General features: G+C 37.6%; 1 protein-coding gene across 13 annotated transcripts in view; it reads left to right on the forward strand.

Annotated features, from left to right (window-relative positions):
• Nucleotides 1–23,887, forward strand: part of PTPRK (protein tyrosine phosphatase receptor type K) — a 591,026-nt gene that overhangs the window by 115,840 nt on the left and 451,299 nt on the right. For all 13 annotated transcript variants that reach the window (XM_051855347.2, XM_070073615.1, XM_070073617.1 and 10 more), the window contains exon 2: nt 13,244–13,366. In XM_051855347.2, the coding sequence (XP_051711307.1) occupies nt 13,244–13,366 (123 nt within the window). The remainder of the gene's footprint in view (nt 1–13,243; nt 13,367–23,887) is intronic.

The raw sequence follows: 23,887 nt of genomic DNA on the forward strand, positions 1-23,887 counted from the left end.
CATGTGCGCGTTGTTCTATACATGATACGACTTTAGAGAGGTGATGGCTATCATGAACATCTGGCCAATTATTACTTAATGATAGCTTTGCCACTTAGATTGCATGTCTCAGACTGTCAGTTATAGATAAGCCCCATCTCAAGATCTCAAGGTCTTTGTACCTCCTTGGTCTCTTCAAGGTTATTTATTTATTTTTTTAAAGGTAGAGTTAGAGAGAGAGAAGGTGGGAGAGACAGAAACAGAGAGAGATTTTCCATCCATTGGTTCACTCCCCAAATGGCTCAACAGCCTGAGCTGGGCTGATCTGAAGTCAGGAGCCAGGTGCTTTTTCTAGGTCTCCCACGTGGGTTCAGGGGCCCAAGTACTTGGGCCATTTCCTGCTGCTTTCCCAGGTACATTATTAGGGAGCTGGATCGGAAGTGGAGTGGCCAGGACATGAACCATGTGCTGAAAAGGGATGCCAGTGCCACAGGTGGCAGCTTTACCTGCTACGGCACAGCGCCGGCCGTCAAGGTTTAGCACCCTACTTTCCCTTCCATGTCTGGAGTCCTTTTGTTCTTCTTCCAGAGATATTTTTCCCCCCACTGGCTTCCTATCACATTTTCTGTAATCCAACAGCCCTTCTTTCAGTTAAGTTAAGAGAATTTTCATCAAATACAGTCACTTGGGTGTATCAGCTGATTGCTTACTCTTTACCATAATTTTCATGTTTTACTTCCTCTGGGCCTATTCCTCCAGCCATCGTTTAGATCTCAATAAAACTTACGGTAACATCCAAGTTGCATGCTATGAAACATAAGCGATTAAAAAGGAACTTGATAATGGATAATATTTTCTTATTTCACTGAATACATTTAAAATGGGATTTCACTGGTTGATTTTGTTTATTGTACTCATTGAAATGCTTTTTCAAAGAATATATTTTATTTTACTAATATCAGCTTACTAGTGAAAATATTGAATTAAATGTTAGGAGCAAATTGTGGCAGCATAGTCTCAATCATGACCCAGGAATTTTGAATACAAGTTTGTATACATTCTCTGTCATATGTCCATCCTTTCCAGATGAAGCAGCATTAGAAATGGTTTTGACATGCCTAACTCTCTTATACCTTAATCTATTTTGCATTCCTGTTGTAATTTAAGATAAGGCCTGCATTTGCTAAAATGTTGAGTGCAAAGTAGGTAAGTTATGTCTAAGATGTCAGGAGAATACTAGGAAGTTATACTCAACAGCCATTCTTTTAAATAATCTTATTTTTGGCTGACTTACAATGGCTAGTGGTATAATTAATCTTATCTTGAATAGTTCCTAATAAAACATTTCTTCTCATAAGTAATTTTCCTATATTTGTTTTTTCAGTCTACTAAATAGCTAGCTGAAAGAATTGGTGGCTAGGGAGGAATGCTTTTATATCATCAATCTCCTATGACACTTTCTTCTTTCCATTTGTGCACTTGATTCAACATTTCTTTACCTCTACAGTATTTTTGGATCTATTTTATTCCTTTAGTATTTTGCCAAATAATTGGTAGATTTGGTGGTGTTTGTTCAAATATGCTTAATGCTTTGTTGTTATCAGTTGAAAATATTGAATGTTTAGATTTCCCATTTGAATTAACTATTATAGTACCTTATTAATGTTCATTAGTACGAAATTTGAGGGTGTGTTTACAAGATATTTTGCTGTTAGTATCCTTCAAGCTTGATGGTAGTCCTGTTGTGTTTGGATGTGACTGAAAAGATTCATAGCTGTTTTTTTGTTTTGTGGGGATTGGTGGCTTTAACTTGTATTTGTAGGACTTAGGACCGTAAGCCAACATTTATTAAGGCTAGATTTCTAGAGGCGAAAGTGCTGGATAAAAGGGTAAATGCATTATCAATTTAGGTAAATAATATGAAATTGCTGTCAAAAAAAGAAGGTGCCAATTGTTCTCCTGTTGTTACCCCATCTCTCCTCAACACTGATTGTGATCAGTCCTTTGATTTCTTGTAAGTGCTGAGGACAGAGCCCTCATCTTTGATTGCAGTTTGCCCTTTCTTGAACAGCAAGATGCAAGAATTTTCTTAAGTTTATTGGGACACTGATTATGGGTAGTTTGAGGTTACTAATTATTTGCCAGGATAGCCTTGTTGGCAACACATTATGATAGTGTATTTCATCTTATCTATTTTGAAAGATTTAAAAATTCCAAAATATAAACTGTGGCTCCAGGTGAGAAGTGAGACATGAAAGCTGTCATCCTGCATGGGAGATACCAGACTTCAAATGCTCTCCTCATAGTGCTACTGCTTTTAATCTATTATTCAAATCATCTTTACCAGCTTCTCTCTACTCTTACTTGAAATGCAAAAACTCCAGGTTTTTGTGTTTCATTCTGAGGAAATATGTGTGTGTGTTTAGAGTAAACCTCATAGTTTGGTGGATTTAAAGGGGAGCATTACTTGTTAGAGCAGAACTGGAGGAAAAATTTAAGTAGGGCTGTTGAACAGATTATAAGACTTAAGATAATCAGATGGTTGACTTGATGAGACCAATGCACTTCAAGTCTGTGGATATTTTCATACCTCTTATTGTTGGTACCCATGTGCCTTCCTGCAACCTGCTGCAGTTTATAACAAAAAAGATAGCTTCTCGGCAGGGGAATTTGGTGTGGTGGTTGATTCACCACTTGGGATGCCTACATCCCATTTCATTGTGTTTGAGTTCTGCCTCCACTCTAGGTTGCATCTTCTTGTTAATGTGCATCCTGGGAGGCGGTCGGTAATGGATCAAGTGGGTTTATCTGTGCCATCAATGTAGGAGACCTGGATTGAGTTCCTGGCACCTGTCTTCACTCTGGCGAGTGAGACAGGAGATGGAAGATCTCTGTCTTTCAAATAAATACGTTAAAATTGTTTCTTATATTTATTATATTATCATTCTAGTCCTATACCTCCTTTGTCCACATATTAGGTTTTTAAGTTTGTTAGATATTTGTTTGTTAGATATTTTTAAGTTTGTTAGATATTTGAAACCAGAGTTTACAGAGAGAAAGAGAGAGAACCAAGTCTTCCATTCCCTGTTCACTCATCAAATGCTCACAAGAGCTGGAGTTGGGCCAGACAGAAGCTGAACTCCATCTGGGTCACCCACGTGGGTGTCAGGAGCCCAAGTACTTGGGCCATTTTCCTCTATTTTCCCAGGTATATTAGTAGGGTGTTGGATTGAAAGTGGAGTTGCTGGGATTTGAACCAGCTTTCCTGTGGGATTATGGCATTGCAGGCAGCAGCTCAACTTGCTACACCTCATCGCTGGCTCTGGCATCTTTTTTTTTTTTTTTTTTTTTTTTAAAGGCAGAGCTACAGAGAGGGTGAGTCAGAGAGAGGGAAGTCCTCCATCTGCTGGTTTACTCCACAAATGGCTACAATAACTGGGGCTGAGCTAGGCTGAAGACAGGAGCAAGGAGCTCCCTCTAGGTCACCCGCATGGGTGCAGGGACCCAAACACTTGGCCCATCCTCAGCTGTCCTCCCAGGCGCATTAGCAGGGAGCTAGATCAGAAGTGCAGCAACCAAGAATGTGACTGGTGTCCTTTTAGGATGTAGGCTTTGCAGTTGGTAGCTTAACTCAGCACAACACAGCACTGGCCCATCCAGCTTCTTTAAAATACTTATTTTTATCATTTCAGAGTATTTGAATTATTGCAGTTTATTTTATTGAATTATTGCAGAGTATTGAATTACTGCAGGAGTTCTACTGGGGAGTAGAGTCAGTAATGGAATTGAAAAATAGGTTTAGTTTGAAGCAAAAGTTTTGAATCTACATATACAAAGTAGTTGAGTATAGTTAAGATTTCTTGGCCAATCTCATATAAAACTTTAAATTCAAAACCTCGAAGCAGCTGTTAGTTCTCCTCCAGGAAGTTGTATCGTGGAATTCTGTTTTACATGGCTTCAGCCTTTCAGAGCACTCCCTTCATGAATGAAAAATGATCTCTCATGCATCAGGCTTGAGCTGAGTCAGGAGCCACTGTTGAAATAAGCCAGAATGTGTCTGACATGAGTGAACTAGGGCTCACCAATAATCCCTCTATAAGAAATAAAACAAAACAAAGAAAAGTTCAAATGTGAGCTTGGGTGGTTTCCAATTTTACCAAAATGTAAATATGGCTTCAGTTGGGAATTTTATTTTTCACTACATTTATTCTCAATTACTTTGTTCAGTGAGTTTCTATAGATTGTGTATCTCATGCTAAGTGAAAAAAGATGAAATTTTACTGGATTATTTAAAATGATAAAAATAGGAAGGAAATATGGGTAAAAATACTCAATAATGATCTTTGGGGAAGCACCTGGTTTCTTATCCTACAGGTGGGGAGGGGACAGCTGCAAAAATTGTCAGAACACTTTTGTTTTTGACTTGTGTAATGCTTTTTAGTTTGCGGTTTTAAAATATCAAAGTTACTTGTGTATGCAAGTTAAGAGGAATATGAGGTGAAAAGTTACCAAGCAAGGGTGATAGGATGATGTTCTGATCATACCAATTTCCCTTTAATTCTGCCTATTTCAATAAAATTATTTGCTGAAATTACTGATCACCTAGATTTTTACTTTACTTCTCTGAGCCATGAGGTTGCCTGAGAGACTGACCTGTGGAGTGGTTTAAAGTTTACTACATTGTTTTCTTCTAAGGATTCCGCAGCCATGTGCCTCATTGTGTGAATGGTATGGGGAGTGACCTGTGTGTTGGGTGCTATCTTGAGGCTGAGTTCATTGCAGGGTAAGCTATACTGGAGGATTCTGAAACTGTCTGATCTGCCTGATTTTGAAGAGCCATTTAGTGTAGTGGTTAAGAGGAAGGAACCCATAGCCCCAGAGGTTCAGATCCTAACTCTGATAATTTGACTCTTGGCCCTTGGCAATTTCAGTTCTTTTGTACTCTGTAGTGCTTTTCATTAATCTGCTCCTTTTATATTTTAATAAACCTCTTTTCATCTGTGAAATCATTCCTTAAGGCTATTTGATGTGAAATCACCTATTAACTCCATAATGAGGTTAGATGAAGTCATACACATACTGTCTGGGCTCTGTGGGTCTCTCGGACTTATTTTTGGATTTCAGCTTGTGCCTGAGACTTGAACATCTGGTAAAGAGATTGGGATCGCTCTCACCTGTCTTCTGGGTCTCCTCCTACAATGACCATGTGGTCACATATAGTGGACACAAAAGGATTGCTGACCTTCTTCTTTGAATGTCTGCCTCCTTAATTCATGTAACTACTTGATACCGATTTGCTTATTAATATTTCTCATATTAATAATCCTTATGAGTTCTTGCCATGAATTCAGAGAGTTCTGAATACTGGCTCAAGTAGACCAGGCAGCATGCTAAGTTTTTAAGTTTTTTATTCAGTGAGAGGAATGCATAGGAGAGTGAGGGCTCTATCTAAAGCAGAAGGGGGATTCTGGATCCTTACAGAGCTGAGAGTAAGCCAAGGGCAGGGAAGTGAAGGCAGAGGGAGCACAGGAGGCTGGAAGGCCACGTGCCCCGAAGGCACAAGCCAACAAGGACAACAAAGGTCCATAATGGTGAAAAAGGGCTGGGCCCACCATGTTTCAGGCCTTTTATCCACTTCCAAAGGAGCAGGTGGGCAGGTGGGCATCAAAATGTGGTCAGGTAGGGGCATGAGATCACACAGGGGGCGTGGTGAAGGCGTGGTCTTCCAGCTCACAGACCTAGTCAATTTTATCCTATCTGCCTGCCTACATCATACTCATTTTCTTTTACTTACAGAAATAACAGGATACATAGTGCAGGTGATAATTTGCATGCCTGTGTGCATATGTTTACTAGGTCATAGGGAAAAATGTATTTCTCTTTGTGTTCTTAAAATGGGAAGCCTTAGGACTAGGCTTAGGCCTCGAGGATATCCCCAGTTCTTTCAGTCACCCTCTCCACCTTCTACCCCTGTCCGGCCAGACACTGATTCAGTTTCAGGTGCTATTTCTGATAATATTTCCTGTCTGTGGCTCACTACTGCTTGTCCTGGTAGATGGAAAAGAAAATCAAGTCATTTAAGGTGGTGCAGAAATCAGATTGTAAGTTATACGTTTTTAATGCGACCTTGTTCTACCTGTAGGTTTGAAGCGTACTGAAGATCAGTGATATAAACCTCCAGTGGGTGAACTGTGGCCTAAGGGCCAAGTTCCTGCCTGGGGTCTATTTTGTAAATGAAATTTTTGTTAGAGTATAGTGTGCTCCCTAATTAAGTATTCTGTTTGGTTGCTTTCTTCCACAATGACAAGACTTGTGTAATTTCAAGAGAAACGGTGTAGCCTGCAAAACCTGAAATATTTACTAAGTGTCTTTTTACCTGTCAAGTTTACTGCCTTCTGATCTAAAGGAAGGTATTTCTTAACTGTTTGAAAGGTGTATGATGATTGTTAGGGAAAGCTGATTTTGGCAATGAAGTAAAATTCCCATTACTTCAAATCTCCTTAGTATTTCTGGGTTTACTAAGTGGAGACTAGGAAAGAGTTACAGAGAGAGACAGAGAGACAGAGAGATATCTTTCATCTGCTAGTTCACTCCCCAAATGGCCCCAGTGGCCAGCCTGAAGCTAGGAACCTGGAGCACCATCAGGGTCTCCCATGTGGGTGGCAGGGGCCTACATACTAGCATCACCTTCCACTGTTCCCCAGGCACATTAGCCAGGGAGCTGGATTGATTGTGGAGCATCCAGGATTCAAACCAGAGCTCAGATTGGGTGCTGGTGTCATAGGCCACGGTTTAACCTGCCATGCCGCAGTACAGGTCCTGAAGCCATGTTTCTCTTTCATTTGGGCTGTAACTGTTAAATGTGTATGTATGGTTGTATCTGAATGGCACAACTACAAAATAAACTGTGAAAAATGAGACATGGAAAATAATGGGGAGTGGGGAAGCAGTATTGTGACACAGCAGGTTAAACTGCTGCTTAGGACACATGGCATTCCATTTTGGCATGCAGGTTCCAGTCCTGGCCACTCTGCTTTGTAAACAGCTTCCTGCTAGCAGACCCTGGAAATGGCAGATGATGATTCAGTACTTGAGTCCCTGCTACCCATGTGGGTGGCCCAAGTGGAGTTCTTGGCTCTAGGTTTCAGCCTGGCTCAAGTCAGGCCACTTGAGGGAGTGAACCAGAGGATGGAAGATCTCTCTCTCCCTGCCCCTTATCCCCCCGCCCCAACACCTTTAAAATAAATAAATACATAAATAAAATTTTAAAAAATGATGCTTTTTTTTTTAAAAAAAATTCATGGTGAATGTGAAGAATTCTGTGTGCTTATGACTAATCGCACACTGCTGTACTGTGGCTCTGATTATTTTACTCGGGAGGAAATTGAAGCTCATCACTCCTTGCTGTGTCCCAGATACAGTCTCTCTCCTCTGTTACCTTTGTGGAAGGTGTGTACCAGTTCCTTAAAATTCCTGAAGTCCTCAATTATTAATTGAGGTGTTGGAGGTTTTCATATTGCTTCTCTGCAAGGTGGAGAGGAATGAATGGGTCTTACTTCCTTCTGGTTAACTCAGCCTTACTAGAGGACAGTTATCCACTTGGTGCATAGCATTTGCTTCAAGGTAGAAACAATTTGAATAGCACTGTTACCACCTATATATTCTTGGATTATATATATTAAACATATGTTTCTGGCTAGAGCTGGAGCTCTGAGGATGAACACTTAGATAATTGATGCGTTTGTTTGAAATGAGTTCTGTTATCATTAGGAGTTATTTTTACCTGTCAATAAATGATGGGTCTGGATTTCTACAAATGTGTCTCTAGTTTCTTTTCTTTTATGCAGGAGTAAGGCTCAAATAATAGTTTTACTTACTAAGTAACTGTAAGTAGAGAAAAATTTTTTTTCTGGTTATGAAGTGGTTATCTTTTAAAGAACTCTTACTTATACATTTTGTTAGTTCTTCTTTTAAGTGCTGTTCCCCAGCAGGTGCTCTGTGGTACTGAAACAGAGGAAGATATTCTTAAAAAGATTCATATTTGCACCTTTAAAGGCACTTGTGCTGTGCCACTATTTGTTTTTCTATTTTAATTTCAGTACTTAATGTTTCAAAATGTTTCATATGCTCAGTATTCCCAGAAGCAAAGAGTTAAAAAGAATATATTATGATATCCTTGTATATTTCAGAGGAAATATGAATGGTATTCAAACACATCAATTGCTATGCTTTTTCCATTAAAGTGTTTTCTGGTAATAAACTATTCAATGAATATCTGAAATGTAGTTCAATTTATAATCTGAGAAGTTACCTTTTGTTTGTTATTTTTTGTGTGTGTGAAATTGGCTTCTTTGGAATGAATTTTGGAGGTTATACCAGTGACTTTGTATTATGGCTTCTGATTAGCATAGAAAAAGATGAACTATTCAAAGTGAGTTTCATTCAGTATTGCATGTGTCCTGATGGGACCTATGTTTATCTTTGTGTGCCAAATAGAAGAAATATCATCCCAAGTCGTATACTCACTTAAGTGAAAATATTTATATATCACAATTTAATTAGCAGTTGGAGAAGGTTAGTTTGTCTGTTTTTGAGTATTATCTTACAACTATGTGAAGGGTATTGATTGCATTTCAAAACAGTTTTTGCCTAGGAATTTCCTATTACTTATACAAACAGTAAAGAACCATGAAAGATAATTGTTTTTTTTTTTTCTTTGCTTTTATACTTAATCAGAAAATTAAGGCCTTAGAGGTAGTCTAAAGCATCTTTTAAAAGAATGTCCTTCACAAAATATTCAGAGCTGTCCAGTAACTTACTGATATTTGTACTTTTCTCTAGCTCAGCTTTCTCCAAATTAACTTGACCTCCAGACTTATTGAAAAGTTTGACTTTATAAAAGGTTGAGTGTAGTATTCCTGATTCTACAGAAAAGGTCCCCCCCCCCACCCATGTACTCTCCTAGATTCTAATAGAGCTACTGCTCTGTGTTTAAATAGGCATTCAGGAACGTTTAGAAAATATGAAGGTACCTCAAAATGTCTGTGGAAAAATGGAATTCAAAGACTAAATTTATTTTGATGTAAAAGGATTTTGAAATTCATAAATGGCTTTTCATAATGTGCATTTTCCATGAAAATTTTGAAGAACCCTTGTTATGTATGCACTTCAAAATTCTTGGTACCAAAATATTTAATTATAAAAATAATATTTTCTATAAACTTTTGAAAGTGCTCATGTACAGTTTTTGGGCCAGCAGTACATTTTTTGGAAGTTGAGGTGAAGGTTTTCAATGAGTGATTTAGGAATGAAAGGAAATTCTGCCATGTGCAATTCAGCCTGATTTTTAGTGAGCGGTAATTCTTGTGAGTGAGCATTTGTCAGTGAGCAGTTTAGGAATGGAAAGAAATTCTGGCCCATCCAAATCTGCTTTTCTTGATTTTTATTTGCAGGTGAACATATAGCAAAGCCCCTTCAGTGGCTTGCATTAGTGGAAGGAGACCACTGGAGTGATAGATCTGCCCCTTAGCTGATTGGCATTGAGGAATTAGCAATCTGTGAAATGTTCTTCAGAAGTAATTTTCCTCCAAGGGTCAAGGAACTTTGGTTGGCCATTTCTCTGGCATGATTTGCAGCTACCCATTGTAACCTTATCACAAGTTGCAAATACAACTGTAAATACTTCCTTGCTCGACTTTTTTTCTACATTTTTTAAACAAATTTCATGAACACCAATTCAGTCTTGCTTCCTCTGTTTTGCCACCCAGCACTGTGAAATTTAAATTCATAAACTGTTTAGAAACTTGCCGTGGCATTTCTCTTTTAAATAGATTGTGATGCCATACATAAAGATGTTTCAGGGGCCAGTGTTGTGGCATAGCGGGTTAAAGCCCTGTCCTGAAGCACCGGCATCCCATATGGGCACCGGTTCTAGTCCCAGCTGATCCTCTTCCCAATCCAGCTCTCTGATATGGCCTGGGAAAGCAATGGAAGATGGCCCAAGTGCTTGGGCCTCTGCACCCATGTGGGAGACCCGGAAGAAGCTCCTGGCTCCTGGCTCCTGGCTTTGGATTGGCTCAGCTCTGGCTGACCATGTAGGGAGTGAACCAGCAGATGGAAAACCTCTTTCTCTGCCTCTGCCATTCTCTGTAACTGTCTTCCAAATAAATAAATAAATTTTTTTAAAATAAAAAAAGATGTTTCGAACTTAGGGCATTTGTGTAGAGGATGTGTATCTAGAAGACTTTGCATTTAGGGTTTTCTAGTGAGTCTTACATGATCAGTAGGCAATGTGAAAGATGGAATTAGCTCAAGATACATTATGTGTTTTTGATTGTAGGGTTGAATCAAATAGTCTGTTTCCATTTCTCCCTGTTCCTCTTTACACTCTGTGTTAACTGCTGGAGGCTTCAATTATTTAAGACCCCTGGATAAGACCTTTGCATAGTTTCAATACAACCGTAGAAACAAGTCTAAACTGCTTTTTAAATGACATTTAAAATTTTTTATATTTTTTTTTCTAAAGAGAATGTTGTCTATTTTTTTTTTTTAAAGATTATCTATTTATGTGAAAGACAAAGATACAGAGAGAGAAGGAGAGCGAGGCAAATTTTCCATCTGCCGGTTCACTCCCCAAATGGCTGCAGTGGCCAGGACTGAGCCAACCCGGAGCCAGGAGCTTCTTCCCAGTCACCCACTTGGGTACAGGGGCCCTAGCACTTGGGCCATCTTCCACTGCTATCCCAGGTGCAATAGCAAGGAACCGGATTGGAAGTGGAGCAGCTGGTATTCGAATCAGCACCTGTATGGGATGCCCACACTGTAGGTTGGAGGCTTAACCTTGTACAGCACAGTGCCAGTCCCCATATTTAGTTTTGTTTCTGTCTTGTCCCCTATGTAATTTCTTGACTATTTTATAGAATTATTGGAGATTCCCCAGTGTGTCAGTATTCCTGCAGACTGTCATTTCTTCACTCTCGCTTTTCCTCTGATTTCAATATCTTTCACATTCTGGCTTTTCTCTGCCTGGCACATGTTTGCTCATGTTCATTGGAACATTTCCTTACCAACCTGGGTCTAGGTAGCCAATTCTGTAGAATGCTGATCATACTGTTAGCCCATGGAACACACTGTGTTTACTTATCTATGATCAACATGGTCTTATTCAGCAGTATACGATTCTTTGTGTGTATTTCTTTTATCTACTCCAGTACACTTTATTAACTGAAACACAAAGATCTTTACAAAATCACTAGTAAACAAAGATTTATTAAGATTCAATACATCTGGTAAAGAGAGATATGGGACTTATTTGATTGGAACTTATTCTATAAATTAATCCCTGAAGTCAAGTAAACCAGTAACAGTTTTCAAGAGTCATTTGAGATGTGTCTGAAATGGCAGTGATGTGCAACAAATAGCAGGGGTTGACCCACTTACTTTGTACAGCTACTTCTAGTTGTTATTTTTAATCACAATTCTGGAGTCCAAAATTAACAGTAGCCATGAAGGACAGCAATTAAGAACATTTGTCTTCCAAGTGAGTCAATGTGGGCTCCACTGGTAGTTTAGATTTATATCCAGAGGGCACTCACACTCCTATAAAGGGTATTGGGGGCTCTGAAGATATGTGTTGGAAAGTAATAAATCATTTTAGGGTTGCGATAACAAATTATATTTTGAGATAAACTTTCCCCTTGCTATGTGAGTTTATTTCCTAGCAACCTTTTTCCATTGATTAGTTTTAAATTAAAAAGTACATCATTTTTCTTGACTATGGATATAAAGAAGACTTTTAAAGTATATTTAATAGATAGCATTTAACTGTTAGACTGTGGTTATTTTATTATTTTAAAAATTGGTTTGAGTGGCAGAGAGAGACACAGAGAATTCCTATCAGCTGGTTCATTCCCCAGGTGCCTGCAAAGGCCTGAGCTGTGCTAGGCCACAGCCAGACCCTGGAGCCAGGTCTAATCATGTGGGTGACAGGAACCCTGTTACTTCAGGCATCACCACTGCCTCCTAGGGTCTGCATTAGCAGGAAGCTGGAGTCAAGAGCTATAGTTGTGTATTGAACTCTGACATTCCTAGTATGGAAGGCAAGCATCTTTACCTCTAGGCTCAATTCCAGTTCCTAGCCATTTTAGCAATTAAGAATGAGTCAAGGTTACACACCACATATTCTGCTTTCAAAAAGGGATTTAGAGCTGTACTGTCATCTGGACATCTCTGATATCCTATTTTGCTGGCTTGCACTTGGCTCGTCACTGTCCTTGTTGGGGAATGCAGTGTCTTGCATATTCACACTGAGGAATATTTGATAAGGAAAGCCAGAGAGAAGAATTTATAGGTCTGAAGTTTACCATCCAGTAGCCTGTTGCTCATCAGAGAATTTGCTGAGTTTCTTCACAAAGATCCCCATGGAAATTTAACAAATAAGCTATTTGAATAGAGACAGGTTATTGGTTTTTCTTATTAGAGCCACTGCTGGATTTTCATTAGTTCTAATCTATTTTCTTTCAAGATTAGATATATAGGCCAGTTCTTATTTTCATGATTTGAATAAACTAAATGTGTTGACTTGCGTGTGCCTGCATATATAGGCTAACAAGCAAAAATAATCATTCTACTTGTGCCATACAATTATCCTTGAAAATAAAAGCAGAAAAAAAAAAACAAACCAACAACAACAACCTGATATAAAGGGGAAAGGCTAGTTTTATTTAAAAACAAACAACAACAACAACAACAACAAAAACCAGGCTGTTCTGCTCCCTCATCACAATTTCTCATGAAAATAGCCTAAAAATGTATGTAGGAATGTGTCACAGACCTCGCACATCTTCTACCCTAGGAAGTGTTAGATATTTCATCTGATTTATGAGTAGATTGAACTTAAATTACTAAAAAGGGCGATTTTTCGCTCTTCCTTCCCTTCTCCCCATTTCGATTATTAAAAACAGTTTAAATTCTAGGTGATTTATATATTTCAGAAAAGCTTCACTATACATGCATCTTCTATTATTTTTAATATTTCAAAATCTGTGCCTCAGCCTGCCTTTTGAGGCTATAACTGGTTTCTTATTCAAACAGAATACACTAATAGAAATTTCTTTTTATGTGAAAATGTGAAGAGAACAGTGATAAACAGGAGTATCATTTATTATTAAAATCATGGCTACCAGGTTCCGCATTTCATTACACAGTGGTTTCTCCACTTGCAGAGTGCCTGGAATGTAACTGTGGTCCTCTTTTCTTCTTCTAGGTGGCTGCACTTTCGATGATGGTCCAGGGGCCTGTGATTACCATCAGGATCTGTATGATGACTTTGAGTGGGTGCATGTTAGCGCTCAGGAGCCTCACTATCTGCCCCCCGAGATGCCGCAAGGTGAGACCAGTCTACTTTCTCTGTGTTTGCAGAGGAAGGGTGTGATTTCTAATATTTTCTTAACTATAACCACATCATTCAATTGTAGTAATAAGCTAACTTATTTTACTACTTGTCCACATCTGAGAGTCTCAAAATGCTCTTTGCCTTTACAGTAATAAATTTTTATAATCCCATGTTCTTCAAGAACACACTAGACCCTTTTCTTTCTTTTAGAAAAAATATACATAATGTGCATATACATATTATATATATACATATATTACTGGTGTTCCTTTTTACTATTTAATAAAAATGACAAGTCAAACCAAAAAGGCAGAACAACCAAAATCCATTTAAAAATACCTTTGAACATGGGATTAGCTCATCTGGCACCTATTCATTGAAATTACACAGGTTCAGTTCAGCCAGACTGAAAGGAAGGAAGGACTTAACACCCCACTGTGGGGAGAGGGGTCTTCTCATTCTCCCGCTGGCCTTGAACTTACATGCCAGGGGCTCTGGAAAGGACATAGCCTTGACACAACCTTGTCAAGTGGAGAAGAACTTTTCTGAGTGAATTGTAGAGAAGCAAGGCTGAGATGTTTTCATTGTTTAGTTAGACATCTTTTGATTTTGTGAGAAAACATTTTCTAATTGTTTAAGACAGTTTGAGTGGTGTTTTTCCTCACTCGTCAAAAACACATTGACATAGAGTATCAATATGTACCTACAATTTTATACTAATTTTTTTGTTTCAATTCTGCATGTTCATTGACAACTAGTTCCAAGTTTTGTGCTTGTGTGTTCAGCAGTAACATTAAATTATGAAAACTGAAATTTTTAAAGGCATTTTAAAGTACAATACTAAAGAGAAAAAACTACTTTCCTTCCAATGTTGAGGAAGAAAGAGGGAAATATATATAGTATATAATTAGTATATAATTACATATATAATCATGTATTATCAGGTTATATATAAAATATAATTGTATTAGTATATAATCATGTAATTGATGAACTGGTTGCCTATCAATAATTTAATTTTTGAAATATACTATTACTATTTTTATTGTGATTTTTGAAAAATAGGTTATAATAACTTTTCCTGCAAATTCAGAAAGTCCTTCCTAAACTAAATGTTAACTTTCAATATAGTAACCTTAGACATAATTCCTGGAGGGGAAAATGTCAATTATGGTGATTGAAGAGAGACAATTTTACCAGTAGCATTGCTGAACTGGCTAATTAATATGATTAAAAAATATAAGGAGTAGGAACATCACCAATAATTAATAATTTTCCATAAGTACACCAAGCAAAGAAAACAAAACCTAAATGTTCTCTTATCCACATTTTGATTTGTAAATGAACATAGTGATTATATATTCTTTAAAACAATTTTTATTGGCCTACCCTGTAATATGCACCTTCATAGCGGAATGAATTAAATCTTCTTTGTATTCTGTATTGTCACCGTACATTGATGAATAGTCAGATGGTTATTTCTGTGTCTGAACTGAGCCATAATTTTCTCTGCCAAGGAATAAATTGGTCCTATATGTGGTTGACACCATTTGCTTCTTATTGTTGACCCCTATGTTCTTAGCAGACTCTGAGTTTTGTGCATAGGTTTGTATTTTTCTTTCGAAGTATGTAACCTTATTTTCTTGGATCATTTTAATTAAAGAAGCTAGTAGTTTTTTTTTAAACCTGAATTTTCTCTGTGGTATATTTAGACTGAATTTTTCTTATAAATTAATGGAGGTGGACTGTAATGCACATGTTTTGACTATCATCAGAGAATAATCAGAAAGATGTTGATTTATGGAAATGTTGTCATTGTTAATTACCATTGACAGTGGATAATGAATCGCTGAAGAGATACTGCTCAGATGACCTTGTGGGCTCACCTTTGATAAACAGCTTAATCTGCGGTTACAGTACAGGGTGATATGCACAGAAAAGGAAAGTGTTTGAAATTCAGCCACAGCTTCCAATTAATAGGACATAAGTAATTAATCATGCAGAGGAGGGAAAAAGGTCATGGCCACTTTATTTTTGCTTAATGTAACTGTGTTTAGTCTTCAGAGAGGTGAGTGAATGTACTCATTTATATTCTTCTGCTCTTTTTACAAACAGATAACTATTTTTTTGCCATTCTTGCTTCTGATATTCCTTGGAAGTGCTGACTAAATATTATATGCTCAAAATTGGTGAAAAGAAGACATTTAGATTCATTTTATTAACATTTTTGAATGAACCTTTGATTTTCAAATAAATTCTTACTTTTTAAAATATGTCTTAATAAACAAACAAAAATCTGCCAAATGTTTGAAAACTCCAAATTAGGAAAGCTGCCTCTCTCCTGCAAACTTGTTATTGAACTCTTTCCAATACTTGGACGTTGTAAATTGGCTTCTGTTTATTGACTTTTTTGAATCAAGATAGGAAAAAGAAGAACAAGATGACTAAATAGATTTATAAATAAAGAATGCAGTTAGGCAAAAGAGAATTGAGAAATGAAAGACATTAGTTCTCCCGTGGAAAGACAAGACATTGTCAATAATTGCGTAAGATGGTCTGCTATGTTTTCTGCCCTCGTATTCTGTGACAGCGAGATTCCTGTAAGGCCTACTGAACATGTAATAGCATGCAAAAGGATGAAGGTTTCATGAAGTAGTCCTAGTGTCCAAAACTCATGTGAGAATAAACACCATCTTGGCACAGTCATCATGGAAATTCAAATTGAAGTCATGTTGCAAAACTACTAGACACTCAGTGGAAAGGTGAAAGTCATAATCCTAAGTATTACTGAGAACGTGGAGCAAGCGAAAACCTCATGTTCTACTTTCTGAGTTGAAATCTGTGTAACTTCTTTATACCACCAATCACCAGCAAGTTCATTCTTGAGTCTAGGATAAGAAGAGCTGAGTACACAGGATCACTAAAAGACAAATGTGAGAATATTTATAGCATTAACATTTGTAGTAGTCCAAGCTGAAGAGGACTCAAATGTCTGTCAAAAATGCAATACGTATATAAGTGAGAGTGTATTCATATAATGAAATATTACATTGCAATGCAAACAAACAATTGCTGTACATCGCACTGTGAGTAAAATTACAAACATAATCTTCAGGGAAAAAAACTAGATGCAATCTACATATATTCCATTTTTATAAATTTTAAAAACAGGCAAAACAGGGTCTTGCTTGCAGTCGGAAGTAAGAGGCAGTCAGTGGTTACTGCCTTAAAGGTGGGGTGAGGGGGCTCTTAGAATGCTGATAATGTTCTGATTTTTTTATCTGGATGATGTTTTCACAGCTAGGCTCAACCTGTAAAAACTCACTCCCTGAGCTGTACAGGGCTGAGACGTGTAGCTTTCTGTGTGTAACTTTATTAATGGAACTTGACAAAAAGAAACATCAGTCCTCACAAAGATTCTGTTGGAAAACTAAAATAACATGTAAAAATACTAAAGTACTACAGATTAGCATTTTACTAGAAGACCTCAAATTTTCCAGCATCTTGATTTCCTGCCCACACTAAACATATATTATGTTTTTTAACACCTTGGTCCTTTACATGTTCTCCTACTTCTGCTTAGATATTTTCATGTCTGTTTATCCATTCACAAAACTCCTACCCATTCTTTGACTACCTACATTCCATCCAATTTAGAAGGAGATTCCCGACTGCCTTGGAACTTGTATTTATCGTCTATTTTCCTATCCAACTATGTCTCTCACTGTATTTTGTACATACTTCAGTTGCAGCTATTATTACAATATCATTTTTATATGTCCTTCTCTTTTCTACACTCAAGTGTCATTAAGAGCACAGACCATATATTTTGAATTCCCAAGACACTATTTGATTTCACATGCAGAAACACCAACTTCTATAAATGTAAGGCTTAAAACATTTTGGTCAAGGGTTAAATAGTAAAGGTTACTTTTTTCTTTTGTTAGAAAATCAGTTAATTAAAAAATACCCCGTTTTCCAAGCATTATATTGAGTTCAGATTTTATCAATTCAGAGACTGTCTTATAATTATTAATATTTGACTTTTGCTTTTATAAGTGTCATTTATTTTCTATATGTTTAATGTTACTGATATTACCAAGAAAGAGTTTTCCTCTTCATGTCTCCTTCTCTTTTTTCTCTGTTTCCCCATTTCTTTTTCTCTCTCTATTTCTCTTATGCCCTTTGCTTGTCAAATTAACCCAGTCTTCTGGTTCTCAAAAATCTGTTATATAATCTGTAGAGAATGAGAAATGTTGTACAGAAGTACAGATTGTCTTTGACCTCAAGTACCTCTATGTCCATGACCTTGTTTGTCAAATGCTCTTTTATTCTTATAACCTTATGAAACAAATTCATTTGCCTGCTTTACTTTATGTCTTATCCTATATGCAAGAATAGGGATTGTGATTGACATCTCAATACATTTATCTTTCACTGTAATTATAAGTGCTTTCTCTTTTTAACAGGTTTTTGTAAAATGACTAATTAAATTTTAGTTTAGAGTCTCTGGAGTACTCATTTGACAGTATTTAAAATTACAGCTACTTTGTATCCTACCTTCAGTCTAGTCCTTCTCACTGATAATAATGTAAATCACTGTACAGGATTCCTTATTTAAAATGCATACTCTGTATATATAGTAAAAAAAAAAAAACCTCTATCACTAAATTATTCTGAAGATTGAAGTTAGAAACCATTCCTCCTCTCTTATAAAACTTAGTGAGGTGTGATTCAGTAGTTTAAAGCCCTAGTAGATCTCAAATCTGCCCCTCTGGCAAATCCCCAAGCTAAAATCTAGAGAATAAATGAGATTTCATGGAGAAGAAAGAGAAATGAACAATGCTATTAAGAAATTTGCCTTTATATTAACTTGTTACTCTCAGAAATGTGTTTCCTTTTTTGTCTTAGATTTTAAAAAGCAGCTTTTATCTAGGTTGTCAAAATCAGGCTTACCCTCTCTTGCAGTATTTGGAGACATTCAGTGTGTTTGTGTCTTCCATATGGAGTGTGCGTGAGTCTCAAGACTTGTACCTTGCTTGCTTCTGATAGTGAGATGTAGTGAAAACCAAACAGTGATGTCATCTTTTGATGCATAAAAAGGCAAATTTTAACTAAGCTTCTTCTGTCTTGATACTACTATTTTTTTTAAAAAAGATTTATTTGATTACTTGGAAGAGTTACACACAGAGAGAAGGAGAGGCAGAGGCAGAGAGAGAGAGGTCTTACATGCTGGTTCACTCTCCAAATGGCTGCAACAACTAGAGCTGGGCCAATGTGAAGCCAGTAGCCAACAGCTTCTTCTGGGTCTCCCAAGTGGGGGCAGGGGCCCAAGCACTTGGGCCATCTTCTACTGGTTTCCAAGGCCATGGCAGAGAGCTGGATCAGAAGTGGAGCAGCTGGGTCTTGAACCAGTTGGATTCTGGCACTGCACGCAGCGGTTTTACCAGCTATGCCACAGTACCACAGTGCCAGCCCCTTGATAATACTCTTAGTTTTATTGGAGAATACATAGTTACAGTGTATTAAATAATAGATGTTGCATGACACATGTTCATACATCTGAGAAGAAATTTCAAGGGAGTTTTTGGGTTGGCTTCCATTTCTAACCTGTGGTTTCTCTCTCTGCGAATGAACATCCCTCATTAGAATGAGTTGATCACATTGCCTAGGCATCTCACCACTTTTTTATAGACAGTTGATGCTAAGGTGTATGTTTTTACAAGGTTATAAGTGCCAAAAATCTCATTGAGCTGAATTAACACAAGTATCAGATAGCAGATCTGCCAGAAAGAAAACATGACAGAAAGCTGTAGAGTTAAGCTACATGTATGAAATGTGGGTCTTGAGATACTGAGTTGTGAATATTATGGGTGACTTGTGTTAGAGGATAGAGAAAGTCACCCCAAAATGCTTGCTTACTTTCTTTTCATCATCTAGTTAGAATTGTCTGTGAACACAACCCCAAATAGTGCCTGCGTGAACTTGAGCATTTGTCCTAAGGGGAACTGACGTGAACACAACCCCAAATAGTGAGTGCCTGCATGAACATGAGTGACAGAGGCCTCCCCGAGTGCTGGTAGTGGGGAGAAGAAGGCAAGGGGAGCAAGCAGGAGAGAGGAGGGAGGAAGAGGAAGAGAATGGCTCAGCATCCCTCATGCACACAGCTGGGAAACCTTATGCTCTGAGGGCTAGAAAACCACAGGACTGTACAACTGGAAGACCAGGCAAGTTCACTGATTTTCAGATTGTTTTTAAGCAATGGATTTTTTTTTTTTCCGAACAGTATTTCCCACTACTCAATTTTGTAATTGGTAACAAGGAACTTAGGCCCTGCAACCCACCTGCTTTGTATCTTTCAGCTTCACCAAGGGGCTTCTGTGAAAACACTTAAAAATGTAAAGCTCCAAGGGGCAGTTTGAAAATAACACTTTACAGGCTGAAACGCTTTCAGATAAGCATGTCTGAGATGAAAGTACTTACTACTATGAGCTACCACTTATGGGTAGCTTACTGAGCTTGCAGTCTACTGGGACAAAATATAGATTTTTTAATCCTCACAAGAACTGTGCAAACTTGGTGGTATTTTAGAGACAAATGGAGTAAATAACTTGCTTCAGTCGACCCAGGGACGGAATTTGAACTTAGTCTAAGATCATATTTACTCATACCACCTTCCTTGAGCTGACAGATTTTCCCCTATTGGATATGGACATTTAAATCTACACTATAATAAGGCATATGGTTTATTTGTCTTAATCCACATGATTTTCCACCACTTCATTTAAAATACTTTTTTGCTTTCCAGAATTTGAAAGCTTTAAATAACTGCCCCTTACAATTCACAGGAAATGGAATCTGAAATTCACTGCTGTTTGGAACTGCTGCTCAGCCCCAGGGCTTCTGCTCTGATAGTCTTCTCCCTTGGGGAGATGCTTGGCCCTTGCTTTGATTTACCTGGATGTTATTTTTAGTTACTTGATGAACACTTGCTGCATGTCTGTCTAAGCAAACCTTCAGAAACACATATATTATCTGGTGTCTCATTAGAGCGTGTTCAAGGATGGCAGAAGAAAAATTCATGGACTGAGGGAATCAGACTAAAGTCTAGGGCTTGGGAATAATTTTAAGAGTTTGTTTGCAGTGGGGTATTTTAGGATGAGAATTATGGGCTTATTTCAGTGTGCTCTGCCAAACCATATTATCATGTGTCTGTTGGTGCTTTTGCCCTCAGCACAGAGAAGATAGTTTTTCCCATTTGAGTTGCTTATTAAAAACAGTGAGAGTTGAAGGCAGAGCTGGGTGAGAGAGTGATAGGCCATAATGGACTACTTGAAGGGTGAGCCACTTAATGAAGGCTGGTTTTTAATGTAAGGACTATTACCCTTATCGATATAAATGCAGCATGAAGAATGTCTAAATTACAGTGCACAGAAACGGCATGCTGAGACAGGAATTTTTTTCCTGATATTTCAGGTACATAATGTATCTAAGTTAGATATGCTTAATGGTGGTGGGGGGAACCAGCCTAGTATGAAAAAAGAGCATGAAAAAATATAGTATTGTTGTCAGTGCTAGAGAACGTCCAACCTCCTAAATAAATTAGCAGATAAAAATACCGAGTAATTTCAGAAGTCACCTTTAACATGTACCTTAAAATCAATACATATTCCACAGAATCCAAATGACTTTTCCCTTGAAGGAGTGTGACTGAATGTACAGTTGTGACCTGATACATTTTCCTTTCCAAAAATAAACTTGTCTCCTGATGGCTGGAGACTGTTTCAGATTAAGTGCTTATTATCTTTCAGAAGCAAGAAGAATGCCAGTGAAATGAATATGCAATAAAAAAGTAACAAAAGATAAGTAATTAGAGATTATTGAAAATGTAAATGTTAATGATCTCATGTAGTTAATATTGTGAAAAGCATACAGCTATATTTATGTATTAGATTACATTGCTTGTAAAATCTATTTTAAAGTCTGGGAAGATTGTTGGTTTTCAAACATAATTTTGGCCCAAGTACTATGACATGTTGTAAAAGCCACTTCTTACTTTCCACAGGAAAAGATTCTTGACTGAGAAATATTTCTCAAAGAAAAGTTATGTTTTAGATATTTAGAGCACATGACAACTTGGAAATGCCTGCAGTGCCATGAAATCTTCACCTACTGACGTAGATTAGAAAGATACTGACGTGCATTTTGTAGGTTTTTGGGAATAAGATGAAACAGGACAGTTTGACACACTTCATTAAACTGGTTATGTATTTCAGTACTCCTCCACTCCCAAGTTCTTTATGAGTTGCTGATTTACATAGGGAAGTAGCATGACAAATTCAGCTATTTAAAAATTATGGTTCGAATTTGTGATTTTTATCCCTGTTAGGTCAGACTTACTGGATACTTAAAAATACTTCAGTGAGCACTTTTATATGTCACCTTACATTATTCTCTGGAAGGCCTTTGGGGTATATAATAAAATCCTTCTATTGATAAGTGTACTGCAGTTCAAGGGAAGTTAAGTAAATTGCCAGAGGTTTTATGTCTTGGGAAAGACAAGGCCAAGAATTCAAGTCTGTAGAAAAATATATGATAAAGTTGACCTTTTGAGCTCTATGTAACCAAGTGTAAATAGAGATACTTCCTTAGAGTCTGTAGCAGGCAAATAGCTTCAGTGCTGATTTGGAAGTGTGGAAGTTCTCTCTTTCATGCTTTCTTCAGCTGCAAGTTATGGAAAACACAACTCAACAGGTTTTTTTTTTTTTTTTTTTTTTTTTTAACCTTAAGGAAAGTTGCATTCATATAACAAGATGTCCAAGATGGGCAAATTTAGTGGCTTGGTTATGTCATGAGGGATCCAAATTTTTGCCACCTCCCTGTACCTCCATTCTGGTATTTTCCCTCAGGATAGCTCTCCTATTTGAGGTCTTAAATTCAGACCTGACAATATTCTGAAGAAATATTCCTGAGAATTCCTGGAAAAAAGTAGTTAAAAGATGTCATTTTAGTGAAAAACATTTTTGAATTCCAGTTTTTTATAATATTGTTTGAATATTATGCTTTTTTTATGACAGCATAGTCCATGAACATTTTGAGAGACACTTATGTACATCTCAGCACAAAAACCTTTTCTGAGGTACTTATCCACAGATTCCTCTTCTTGTCTAATTAGTCAAATTAGGTCACATGCCCATGCCTAAACCAGTGAATGATGACTGTAATAATTCCCATGATTGCCTGACACTATTAGGTCCATCCTAAGGCTGAGGCTTGTACCATTTCACCTGATGCATATGGCCAGACAGATTGAATTAGAAGAAGGGTGGGCTGGATGCTGGGTAGGAAAATGTATTAAACTTCATAATGAAAAGAAGTTTAATTAGCTCATAGTTTTATAAGTTTAGAGTTCAAACAGCATAATACAAGTTCTGGCAAGACATTCTTTTTTGTATTCTAACTGTATTTGAATATAACACAGCTCTTTCCACTTCGGATTTTATTTTCATAGTAAACTTTTTTTTTTTAAATTTATTTGACAGGTAGAGTTATAGACAGTGAGAGAGAGAGAGACAGAGAGAAAGGTCTTCCTTCCGTTGGTTCACTCCCCAAATGGCCACTACGGCTGGCGCTGTGCCGATCCGAAGCCAGGAGCCAGGTGCTTCTGCCTGGTCTCCCATGTGGGTGCAGGGGCCCAAATACCTGGGTTATCCTCCACTGCCCTCCCGGGCCACAGCAGAGAGCTGGACTGGAAGAGGAGCAACCGGGACTAGAACCGGTGCCCATATGGGATGCCGGCAGCGCAGGCAGAAGATTATCCAAGTGAGCCACGGCACCAGCCCCAACAGTAAACATTTTTTTAAAAAAGATTTATTTGATGAGCAGATTTGGAGAGAGAGAGAGAGAGAGATCTTCCATCTGCTGGGCCAGGTCATGCCAAGAGCCAGGAGTTTCATGAGTCTTCCATGTGGGTACAGGGGTGCAAGGAATTGGGTGATCTTTTGCTGCTTTCCCAGGTGCATTAGCAGAGAGCTAGACAGGAACTGGAGCAGCCAAGACTCGAACTGGATCACATACGTGATGCCAGGGTTGCAGGTGGCGGCGCTTAATCCATTGCACCACAAAACTGGCCCCAAAACTGAGTTTCCGAGTCTCAAGAAAAAATATTTTCTCAGTGAAAAATTTCCAAACATTGCCCAATGACCTTTGCATTGAGGGATATCTTTATCAAGTTATATGTTGAGAAATATACCTATCAAATTTAGGTATTAAAGTAAGAAAAGTTCTGTTGATAAAAATATTAGCAAAGGAAACATTTCTGTGATATGCTTGTGAGAATTTCACTTGAAACAGTTGTCAAGAAAATGTTATTCTTGAATGAGAAAGGAGTAATATTTTTATTTAAAATTAATTGAAATTATCCTCTTGATTTAATTGTTGGTAAAGAGCAAGCATAATTGTATGGGAATATAGTTCCTAGATTAGAGGAATCACAAAAAACATATTTTCCTTCTC

This window comes from Oryctolagus cuniculus, chromosome 5 (assembly GCF_964237555.1).
Source record: "Oryctolagus cuniculus chromosome 5, mOryCun1.1, whole genome shotgun sequence".
NCBI lineage: Eukaryota > Metazoa > Chordata > Mammalia > Lagomorpha > Leporidae > Oryctolagus > Oryctolagus cuniculus.